The following is a 12,489-nucleotide window of genomic DNA, read 5'->3' on the forward strand; positions in this document are numbered from 1 at the left end:
CCTGGCTCCACTGACATTCAAGCTTGGATTGTGAAAAGTCGCGTCAGCGAACCGAGACAGATTCATGCACTTGGCTCGATTGTTGGAAGTCGTATGTGAGAAGAAAATATCGCACAATGTAAAAACATTCGTTGTTTTATATGGCATCGTTGTGTGTGTGAGAAAGCAAGTGTGTAAGCAGGTGTACGAATAGATTAACAGCGATACACGCACTTGATCACAACGTTGCTGTATGAAAGCTAGTGACGCCAGGTGAGGCAATCAACGTGTCTAAATTTTTGGCAGGAGCCTTCGGGCGTCTTCACGAAGGCAGACTGCAGCAGGTAGGGATCCTGAACATGCTAGTAACCTCTGTACTTGACTGTGTCATCTTTTTGAAATGATAGGTCTCATGTGTACGGAATACGAACGTTTCTCTACCTGGTGTCCTGGGTAACACTGGTGTTTTGGCTTGTTTCATTACCAGAATTGCAGTAAGTTTGATGTTGTCATGATATAATATTTTTTATTACTCAAATTTATTGTTTGCAGGAAAATCCGTAAGGTTACTGTTTAAAGATAAACGAGATGCTAGCAACTGATAAGATGTATATAATGTATGTGAGTTTGCTGTTGTTTTTAGTAACGTATGCACAGGGCCAGAGTCCTGGAACGCAGGTGTCAGGACTGACCATGAAGTCCAGAGAAGTAGACACCAGAGTTCAATTTGAGTTAGAAGAACAACAACCTCCCGGTACTATTGTTGGGACGATTCCCATAAAACCGCATTTTACTTACCGTTTCAACGATAAACCAAATCACTTTGAGCTCAACAAAACAACAGGAACAATAACTACCACTACAGAGATAGACAGAGAAAACCTTGTGAGCGACAGGTTCGACCTTGTGATCTTGAGCAGTCAGCCCACTTATCCAATCGAAGTACGAATTGTCATACTAGACATTAATGACAATAACCCCGTGTTTCCTGACTCTAGTTTACAAGTATCATTTTCTGAAAGTGCCAATATCGGAACTAGGGTTATTCTAGACACAGCAACAGATGGCGATGTAGGCATCAATGACATAACCACAGATTACACAATAGTTTCAGGTAACGAGGACGAAGTGTTCAGATTAGTAGTAACGACCAATCCTAGTGGAGAAACCCCTTATCTACACCTGGAAACCACGGGACGATTTGATCGAGAGGTGAAGTCTAATTATGAATTGAATATTTCTGCCCAAGATGGCGGTAGTCCGCCACGATTTGGATTCCTTCAGGTAAATGTTACGGTTCTGGACGTGAACGACAACCCACCTTTATTTGATCATAGCGACTACTCGGTTAGTTTGAATGAAAGTTTACCACCAGGGACGACTGTGTTACAGGTTCATGCCACCGATAATGACATAGGCGACAACGCTAAGATTACTTATTTTCTGAGTCAGACAGAGACTCAGTTTGCCATAGATTCTCAAACCGGAGTTATTTCAACCATGAATTATTTAAATTGCCAGGAAGAATGCCCAGCACTTGAGAATTGTCCAAAGAGCTGTGTATTTACCGTTTTTGCCCGAGACTATGGTTCACCTCGACAAGATGGCCGAGCTTATGTTACAGTTAACCTGCTGGATGCTAATGACCACGATCCTATAATCCGTTTTCGATTTTTTCCAGCAACAGCTAAATATGCTACTGTGGACGAAAATGCCCAAAACGGATCAGTAGTTGCTGCAGTTAGTGTAATCGACTTTGACGAGGGAGTGAATGGAGAGACGATTGTGGAAATTCAGGGAGGAAATGAGCAGTCTCATTTCAGATTAGAATCTACCCCCAGTTTTGACATCGTCCGTGTTAATGGTATTCTAGATCGTGAACAAATCAGCAAATATAATCTCACCATTACAGCTAAAGACATGGGCATTCCAATCCGAAGCTCGACAGCATTTTTAATTATCCACGTGAATGACGTGAACGACCACGAACCGGTGTTTGAAAAGACCGAATATTCTGCTGTCCTCAGTGAGCTAGTACCTGTGGGGACCTTTGTCGCTGCCATCAAAGCTGAAGATGAAGACTCTGGGGTTAATTCCCAAATTTATTATTCAATAGCCTCTGGGAATGAAAAACGCTGGTTCAGTTTGGACTTCAAAACAGGTCTTATTACCACGGCACAGCTTTTGAACAGAGAAGAGCAAGATTTCTTGAAGCTCAAAATATCTGCTCGTGATGGTGGATCCAACCCACGCTGGGCTCATACTTATCTGAAAATACAGGTCTTGGATGAGAATGATGAAACCCCGACCTTCTCTGAAGAGATGAAAAATGTAGTTTTGTCAGAAAGTGCTCCTGTAGGTTCTTTGGTTACAGTATTATCCGCTACAGACAATGATCTGGGAACGAATGGAAGTTTAGAATATGTACTAGCTCCGGAAACACTTCAACAATACGGCGATGTTTTCGCCCTAGACGATACTCACGGGCGTTTGACCACTAAGATTCAACTGGACAGGGAAGACAAAGCAGTACATATTATTAAAGCAATTGCTATGGATAAAGGAATTCCGCCTCTGTCTTCTACAGTGACCTTACAATTGAATGTGTTAGATGTTAATGATAATGATCCTGTTTTCTACCCTAAACAATATTTTGCACTAGTTACAGAAAATACACCTGTTGGAACTTCATTAGCCCGTGTTATTGCTGAAGATCCGGATGAAGAAAGAAATGGTAGGATTAGGTATTCCATGCTTAGTGGCGCTGATGGAAAATTTGACATCGAAGAAGATACTGGAACAATAAAAACAAGTATGCCAATTAAGAGTCACTTAAGGTCTAAATACGAGATACTTATTAGTGCTAAAAATGAGGAAAGACAATCTCAAGAGCAGGCCGTAGTTCAGATTTATGTTGATCAGGAAGCAAATACACTCAAATTTGATGAACCTCTTGGTTACAAATTTTTGGTTGAAGAAGACCCAGAAGGCCAAGAACCAAATATTGGTCGAGAAGTTGGTCGAGTTTCTTTAGTTCGAAATGAAGAGTCTAGTGATGCAAAATACACTATAGCATCTGGTAACTTCCTTGGTTGGTTTAAAATTGAAGATCGATCTGGAATCATAAGCACAGCACAACAAATTGATAGAGAGATTAAATCAGAGTTTATCCTGATAGTCGTTGCCTTTGGAAGGGTAGGATTTACTGAAACTGTTGTTAACATAACAATACTTGATATCAATGATTATCCACCGACGTTTGAAATTTCTTCACCAATTGAAACACTGCTTGAAAATTGGCCCGTGGGCCACGAAGTTTATTTGGCCAGATGTGTAGATTTGGATCTTGGTTCCAACAGTGAGCTTGAGTTTTCATTAACGATCAATCCAGATGACACCTTCACCATCAGTAAGAACACGGGAATGATCTATTTGAACCGCCCAGTAAAATTTATGGCAGGCACTTATTACAAGGTGGAAATAACCGCTAGAGACAGGGGCATTCCTTCACTGGCCTCCAGGCAAGAAATTGTTGTAATGGTAGAAGATGTGAATGACCACACCCCAGTTTTCGACCAGGTTTCATATGAAACATCGCTGTTGGAATCCACTATGGTAAATAACAGGTTTTTTGTCCTTCGAGCCACTGATGGTGACTCTGCAGAAAATGGGCATGTTTCATATCAGGTCGTGGATGGAAATGAAGAGTTAAAATTTGGCATTTTTCCTGATGGCCAGTTATATGTGAGAAGTGAGCTGGATAGAGAAAAACGTGATTATTACTCTCTAACTGTGCAAGCTAAAGATAATGGAACAAAGCCACGAAGCTCAGACGTTTCAGTTGTGATTCATATTATAGATGAAAATGACAATAAACCACAATTTGATAACGACACTTTCATTTTTTACGTGGCTGAAAATGAACCACCGGACACTTACATAGGAAGACTAACTGCTGATGATGAAGATAAGGGAAAGAACGCAGAACTATCATTTTCAATTAGTACAAATCAAAACGACTTCATGGTGGATCCTAAAACTGGTCTTATCCGAACTTTGCACGAGTTCGACCGAGAAAAATTGGTGGAGGTTTCTGGTCACGATTACATAATCATGGAAGCTGTCGTGTTGGATGGAGGCTTGACTAGACTGAGAGCCGAAGCCAAGGTCGTCGTTTATGTATCAGACGTAAATGATAACACTCCCATGTTTCTCCGTACGCCTTACCACACTACCATCTCCGAAGGAGCATCATTGCAGACTCAAGCTTTGCGTGTTAGCGCTACTGATATTGATAGCGGAATAAATGGTAATGTTCTGTACTCTATATCTGCAGGAAATTCCGAAGGAAGCTTTTCGATTAATGAAGCCAGTGGACAGATTACCGTCGTTAAAACTCTAGATAGAGAGAAGACCCCTCGATTTGTTTTAATTGTCCTGGCCACAGACACTGGAGAACATGAGCATCACACTTCAACTGCCACAGTTACTATTGATGTCTTGGACGAAAATGATAACTCCCCAGTGTTTCAGTTTCCTAAGCAGCGTGTTGAAATATCTGAAGATACGCCCGTTGGATACAGTATATTTACCTTTTCTGCAACCGATGCTGATGAAGGGATCAACGGAGAAGTTTCTTATTCTATTGGTGCTGGAAACAACAAAGAAACTTTTAAAATTGATAGCACAGCTGGGGTGCTTTTTCTTGACCGGCCGCTAGATTATGAAGAACATAGCATTTACTACCTTAATGTTAGTGCCAGCGACGGAGGAGCTCCGAGATTGACAACAACTATACAGTTTCCAATAAGAGTTATCGATGTGAATGACAATCAACCCGTTTTCCCTAACATTGCCATAGTAAGACAAATAGAAGAGGGAATACCACCTAAAACACCGGTGGTAACCATTACAGCAGAGGATAAAGATTCTGGCATCAATGGTGAAGTTACTTACCATATCAAACATCAAGAGCCACCTGGCGATCACTTCACTATTAAACCTGAAACTGGAGTTATAGTTACTACCAAGGATATCGACCGTGAATACAGCGACACCTTCCGGTTGACAGTGGTAGCATCCGATCAGGCTCTTCCGGTAGGAAATAGACTATTTTCTGAGAAAACAGTGACAATAATTGTAGATGATGTTAACGACAATGCTCCAATGTTTGTCTCTATGGATGCTGGTGTTTTACCAGAGGATTCTGACAATGGGTACGTCATTATGACGGTGACGGCTGTCGATCGAGACACCAACACCAACGGCATGGTGACATATGAACTAGTAGAAGGGAGAAACGATCTGTTCTATTTGGACGGTACTTCAGGTGAATTGTATCTTTCTCATCCAGCAAACCAGCCCCAGGTTCTTTATTCTTTAACGGTACAAGCGACTGATGAAGCCGAGTCCTGGAATGCGAAGTCTTCAAGAAACAAAATAACTGTGATCGGGACGACAAAGCGTGAACGAGGTCCACTGTTTAGTGCTTCTGAATATTCTGGGTCAGTTTTTGAGAATGAACCGGTAGGTACTGTTGTGTTATCAGTTCGAGCTCAGTACCCTAGCGGCCCTGCAGGCGATGTGGAGTACTACTTGACGGCAATTTATGGTAATGACCTACCACAAAACCGCGTTTTTGCAATCAATAAGAAGAACGGTGTAATAACTACAGCTGTAGTTTTGGACCGGGACAATAATGTTCAAGTCTATGAACTGGAGATATATGCAGTAGACATCAGTGTGAGAACACCCAAAACATCAAAAACGAAGGTAAGAAGAAACTTCATTTTAAGACATACTATATACGAACATAGTTTTGTTTTATGCTATATTATTACCATTTTCATATGTATTTGCGTTGATTGTTCATATGCATAAAACACTGACATAAAACTTTATCTAAAGATAGTTTGCTTGCTCTTGGTTGTAATAGATATATCACATTTATAATTTTTTTGCGTTGTTTTATCACAAAAAAAAATATGAAAATATTAACATTTCCTACAGTCTTCCACTGTTTATCACGCTTCATACGTAAACAGTTTTATTTTGAAAACGGTCGTAAAGGTCGTTCTGAAACAGGATATTGATATAGTTTTTGTCATTATCTTACTAACTGAGGTGTTTTTAGTCAGTTCACTAAGAATAACACACACACATATATATATACAGGGGTCGAACAACAACAAAAAGAAACACCTGCTTAAAGATATGTTCTTCCACAAATGTTAAACTGGCCTGATTCTTAGCTGAATGATTAATTTGTTATTCCAGTGACCTCCTAGACAGGTGATCTGTAGTGTTTAAACAACTATAAGCTCTGTTCCATGTTAATTGTCAAGCAATGTGGGAAAGAAATGTGACTTAACTGACTTTCAAAGAGGACATATTGTAAGAGCCCGATTAATAAATGTTTTACTTACCACAATACACAACTTCTTAACTTTGTACGATGAACAATATCGAAGGTTATTATTATTACAGCATAGCAATTATCCCATAGGGCTCATTAAGTATTTGTAACAGTGGTTGGAAGGTCATCATGAGTGAATGAGACAGTTGTTCGTTATGTAAAATTATGTCCTTGGGGAATGGAATTAAATTCCCCAGCATATGTATCAGGAACTTGCAAATGCCCCACTATAATGAAATGAAGGAATTCTAACAGCTAAAGATGGAAGGACTCGTTATTAAGCCGCTTCCACTAGGTGTTTCTAAGTTCATGTTCAACCTCTGTATATGTTACATATTAAAACTTATTTTTCATTCATTGTAATGTTCAAAATTCAAATGATAAATATTTAGCAGTGTACAAAAGGGTAAAAATTATATCTTGTTTATATCGGGTGACTGTAACACATTTGGACACAAGTACGTATGCCAACTTCCTTTAACTTTTAAGTAATTTATGTTTTACGTCACATGAATAAAACAACACATATAGTTTTTTAAGAAGAAAGTATAAAAAAACTTCTCGAGGAACGTTTTTTTCTCGCCGATTTAGCTGGATCTAGGAAAATATAGCCCTCATCAGTTCATGGTTTTGTTGTCAGACTGAGATATGCAAGTTGGTAAAAAAAAAAGTTATTTCAAAACCCGAGTTTGTATATATGGATAAAATAAATATTTGTTCCCAGTATTGTCAGAAAAAATAACTTATATTCAATTTTGGAACTTTTAAAGTAGCAGTGTTTACTTTGGACGCCATAACTACAAACCTTCTGAAGTAAAAGCGTTTTGAAAGCATTAGCTTTACACGCAGATAGCAATAAGAAAAAAGATAAGGATTAAAGTTATTACTCCTTGCCGCGCCAAAGATAGTGAAAATCAATAAACTGAAAACCTAGAATTAATCGTGAAATAACAGAAATGAATGTAAAATCACATTAGTTTAAAATTGTACTCCGCTCAGTTGTAACTCCACATACATATAGCGTATATTGAACTGTATTTTGTAGGGAGTACACTATTCTATAGCCAATACATAGTTTTAACCTTGGAATAATTTCATCCATCAGGATGATGAATTGATATAAAATAACGATCAAAGCTAGAAGAGTAACGAATAACTGAAAGGAGAGTTTTAAAATATGTCATATGCATAGTTATATATTAATGACATTTGTAATTAGCTCCTGAATATATATAACAAAAAAAAAAAAGAGAGAGAGAAAAAAAAGAACGGCGGATCAGACATGTCGTATAACTTACCAACATTAATCATTACTGCATTTTTATTTGAATTTACCTGAATAACTTGAAAAATAAAAACATAATTATATTATTTAAGAACATGACGCCCTCCAGTGCCACAGCGGAATATCTGCGGACTTACAGCGCTAGAAACCGGGTTTCGATACCCGTGGTGGGCAGAGGACAGATAGCCCATTGTATAGTTTTGTGCTTAATTACAAACAAAGAACATGACATAAATGTATTTTTAACATTTGGCAAAGGCTTCATTCAATTCGTAATGATTTGTAGTTAGAAACAATACATAACAGAACAGAGCTGGTATTTCGCGTGACTGTTTGGTGGAGAAGTTAGAAAACATTAAATATTGTAATCAGTGTTTTGAAAATAAGCAGCTTATCTTTTTTGAATGACCTCTAACAGAGTATTTGTGTATTGATAAGCTGTGTTTAGTGTTATTGACTATAATATTTAAAAATGATGTCAAATTTTATTATTATTAACTTTGACACGTATAAAGATTATTTGTTCGTTGTTAGCTTAGTGTATAAATTCGTGAGATTTTATTTGAATTATGGCTGAAAATATCGTTCACAGAAATGGTACTTAACGGATGATTCTATGCATTGTAATCATTACTGGGAGTGATGGTACTTAACGGATGATTCTACGCATTGTAATCATTACTGGGAGTGATGGTACTTAACGGATGATTCTATGCATTGTAATCATTATTGGGAGTGATGGTACTTAACGGATGATTCTATGCATTGTAATCATTACTGGGAGTGATGGTACTTAACGGATGATTCTATGTATTGTAATCATTACTGGGCCCAGCGTGGTCCCGAGATTAGCGTGCCCGAACCGTTAATCTGAGGGTTCGTAGCTGGCGTCCCGTTACCACAGAAATACCAAGCGGTGGGCACTTTTAACATATTTCCTTCCCTCTAGTCTGCTAGTTCGAAATTACTACGGTTATGTGTAACCCGTATGTAGCTTTGCGCAAAACTTCTAAGAAACAAAAACAAAAGTGATCAGTGGAATTTCGATTTTTCTTGTGTAATGATTTAGGGTATAATTCATACTTTTTTCAGTTGGTTATGTAGAATTGTTTCATTAATTTACTAGATATGTTTTAGTTCTGATCGATATAGTTATGTTACTAGTAATTATAATTAACTACTTGGGAAACTCGTACTTCGCGTAGGAAACTTATTTTTGTGATATTTTTTAATTGAATGCAAAAGTTTATAAGATGTAAATGCAGTGTGTATTTAAAGTAATTAAAACAGTTAAATTATCTGCCCAGACTACTCACGTATGAGGTTATGTACGTAGACTTCTGAATGAATCCAATGGCCGTGCGGGGCGTCTCAATAACTGCGAGGTTAAAGCTAAGTGGGTTAACCTATTACATAACACATGATACCGACAAAACACCTCAAAAGACACTTTGAGCCGAATGCTCTGATCAAAAATGCCAAACCGATTAACTTATCTAGTGTAGTAAGAGACACCAGATATAGCAACGATTTTAAAACCTGGGTATCGGGGGCAAATATTAAAAATCAACAGGGTGACGGTACCAGTACTCTAAGTGTTCATAAACAAATAAAGAAATTCACACACAGAACCTGAACACATAAACACTGCTTTCTGAAATGAGGCTCTGGGAGAAGACAGATCCATTTCCCAAAATACATTTTCCTTTAAAATACATAGTACTATCTATACCCACTCTTCCCTTACGCATTTGGTGACGTCGCCCATTCTTCCCTACTCCTAATATTATTTTTGCATTGTTTAATGAAGTTTATAAACCTCCCCCACGCGCATACAAGGTACTCATTTAATTATATAGATGTTGTTTAATCGACTTGCCCATAAACTATCCCCGCGATTTAAAATCATCTTGAAAATACATCTGGTTGTATGAAGATCATCTGTTACGTATAAGTTTAATTAATTAGTAGACGGACACTAAGTGTAACGACGTATCTCAGCTTATCCTTCACGTCAAACATAATACTATGATACTTCAAACTACATGTGGATAAAGACGTGCGAGGGGCGAGAAGTCTGGTGATTTTTCTGAACAGTATTTCTCTACCAGAAGAAATAAAAGGGCCCACTAAACAAACTGAATTATCGAATTCAGACTTGTTTTTAGGATACCACGCAAGTGGAAAATTAATGTGTTTTGTAAAGGAACTGGAACTTAAAAATTGCTCCAATATTGAGGAGTGACGTGATTGTGAACAACGATCTCGCCTTGATAACAACCATTTACTTTTCACTCTCCATGTGGATCAGCTAATGTAACATGCTGGCTAATATAGTGTAGCGTTTCCCTCAGAGTGGAGCTTTAATATGTACGAGCTATTTTTAGAAATAGACTATGCATACATACATCATATATATATCTATATATAATTATACACACACACACGCACGCACAAACACGTATATATTTAACCCGTTCGTATCATAATGCTAGGAAGTATTGTATTGAGGTGGTTCTGTGTCTGATTGATATATATCTAGAATCATAAGTTTTGTTCAAACGTACTGATATTTTGAGGCCAGGATAAAAAGATAATAAATGCATATTTCCAATTTCAACCTCGAGTTCAACGTCGGTATAAAAACCGCTCGTGTGGTCTTCTCACGGAAAGCGTACCTTAAAGGTAATTGTTCACTTCAGCCTGCGTGCTACTGTAATATCACTTGAATGTTTTTTTTTATTATCATTAGCTTACAACACCACGCAGTAATTCAACATTGTGTATCATATCTAAGCAAAGAAAAACAGGGTAGACCTCGTGAGCACGCAGTTCATTAAGATATGTCAAACATTGTGACTACTCACCGATAAAATAAATACCAACATCCTTTACGTGGTAATAGTTTCATACGTTGTGTATACCAACATCTACCTCTACATGGTAATAGTTTTATACGCTGTGTATACCAACATCTACCTCTACATGGTAATAGTTTTATACGCTGTGTATACCAACATCTACCTCTACATGGTAATAGTTTTATACGCTGTGTATACCAACATCTACCTCTACATGGTAATAGTTTTATACGCTGTGTATACCAACATCTACCTCTACATGGTAATAGTTTTATACGCTGTGTATACGAACATCTACCTCTACATGGTAAATAGTTTCATACGCTGTGTTTACAAACGCTCACCTTTACTTGCTAAATAGTTTTATATATTGTGTATATCAACGTCCATATTTTCTTGGTAAATAGTTTCATACGCTGTATATACTAACATTTACCTCTACATGGTAATAGTTTTATACGCTGTGTACTGTCACCTACCTTAAATATCGTAGAAATGATTTTTAAGCTTTGTTTTAAAAATCATAATGGGTCTTTGTTAACACCCTGAATGCAATAAGAAACGTGATATCTTTATTATCGCAAGCCATAATCTCATTTATCAACCATATTCCATTAAGTACAAAACAACCAGTTTTAAACTTAAGTGTAATTTTTGTGATTTGTTTTCATGTGATACGCATTGACTGACACAGAGTACTGTTAATTGTATTTACTAATTCAAGATAAGCGATATATTTTTTAATTATGAAAGGAATTTTAAATGGGAATCCACTGAAATATACAGCGCTTACATTCTACAGAATAAGTGTTATATCAGACTCCAGTGGTATAAAATCTAACATATTTACCCAGTCTTATAGGATGTTGTACCAGCAGCATTCCACCGTGTTCACTTTTAAATACAAGAATAACCTTCTAACTTATGTTCACCTCTACCGTTGTTTTAAAGGCAAGTTTTGGTAACTGAAAACATAAGTTAGTGGCAATTTTTATTCATATATATTTTAAAACACGTTAAAGATTTGTATAACTCAGTTCCTAATATGTCTTAAACGTTTTCATAATTCAGAATGCACATATCAATTTCATAAATAATATTATTACACAGTATACCATGGATAGAGGTTGAAATCCCAGTTTGTCCAACACTGTTATTACACAGTATACCATGGATAGTGGTTGAAATCCCAGTTTGTCCAACACTGTTATTACACAGTATACCATGGATAGTGGTTGAAATCCCAGTTTGTCCAACACTGTTATTACACAGTATACCATGGATAGTGGTTGAAATCCCAGTTTGTCCAACACTGTTATTACACAGTATACCATGGATAGTGGTTGAAATCCCAGTTTGTCCAACACTGTTATTACACAGTATACCATGGATAGTGGTTGAAATCCCAGTTTGTCCAACACTGTTATTACACAGTATACCCAGTTTGTCACAATGTTTTATAACACAGCATACCATGGACAGTGGTTGAAAACCATGCTTGTCCAACACTGTTATTACACAGTATATGGTGGACAGTGATTGCAACTCCAGTTTATTCAACTCTGTTATTACACAGTATACCATGAACAGTGGTTGGAAACCTGGTTTTTTAAACATTGTTATTACACACTATACCAAAGACAGTGGTTGAAAACCTTGTTTATTAAACACTGTTATAACACAGTATACTGTGGACAGTGGTTGAAAACCTTGTTTATTAAACACTGTTATTACACAGTCTACTGTGGACAGTGGTTGAAAATATTGTTTATTAAACACTGTTATTACACAGTATACCATGAACAGTGGTTTAAAACCTTGTTTATTGAATACTGTTATTACACAGTATACTGTGGACAATGGTTGAAAATCTTGTTTATTAAACACTGTTATAACACAGTATACTGTGGACAATGGTTGAAAATCTTGTTTATTAAACACTGTTATAA

The 12,489-nt window shown here is 37.2% G+C and overlaps 1 protein-coding gene across 1 annotated transcript in view; it reads left to right on the forward strand.

Moving 5' to 3' along the window:
• Window positions 1-672: 672 nt before the first annotated feature.
• LOC106465589 (cadherin-related tumor suppressor-like) overlaps window positions 673-12,489 on the forward strand; it is a 159,536-nt gene continuing 147,719 nt past the window's right edge. Inside the window, exon 1 of the mRNA XM_022393959.1 lies at window positions 673-5,751. Within this exon, the coding sequence (XP_022249667.1) occupies window positions 673-5,751 (5,079 nt within the window). The remainder of the gene's footprint in view (window positions 5,752-12,489) is intronic.

This window comes from Limulus polyphemus, unplaced genomic scaffold (genome assembly GCF_000517525.1).
Source record: "Limulus polyphemus unplaced genomic scaffold, Limulus_polyphemus-2.1.2 Scaffold69, whole genome shotgun sequence".
NCBI lineage: Eukaryota > Metazoa > Arthropoda > Merostomata > Xiphosura > Limulidae > Limulus > Limulus polyphemus.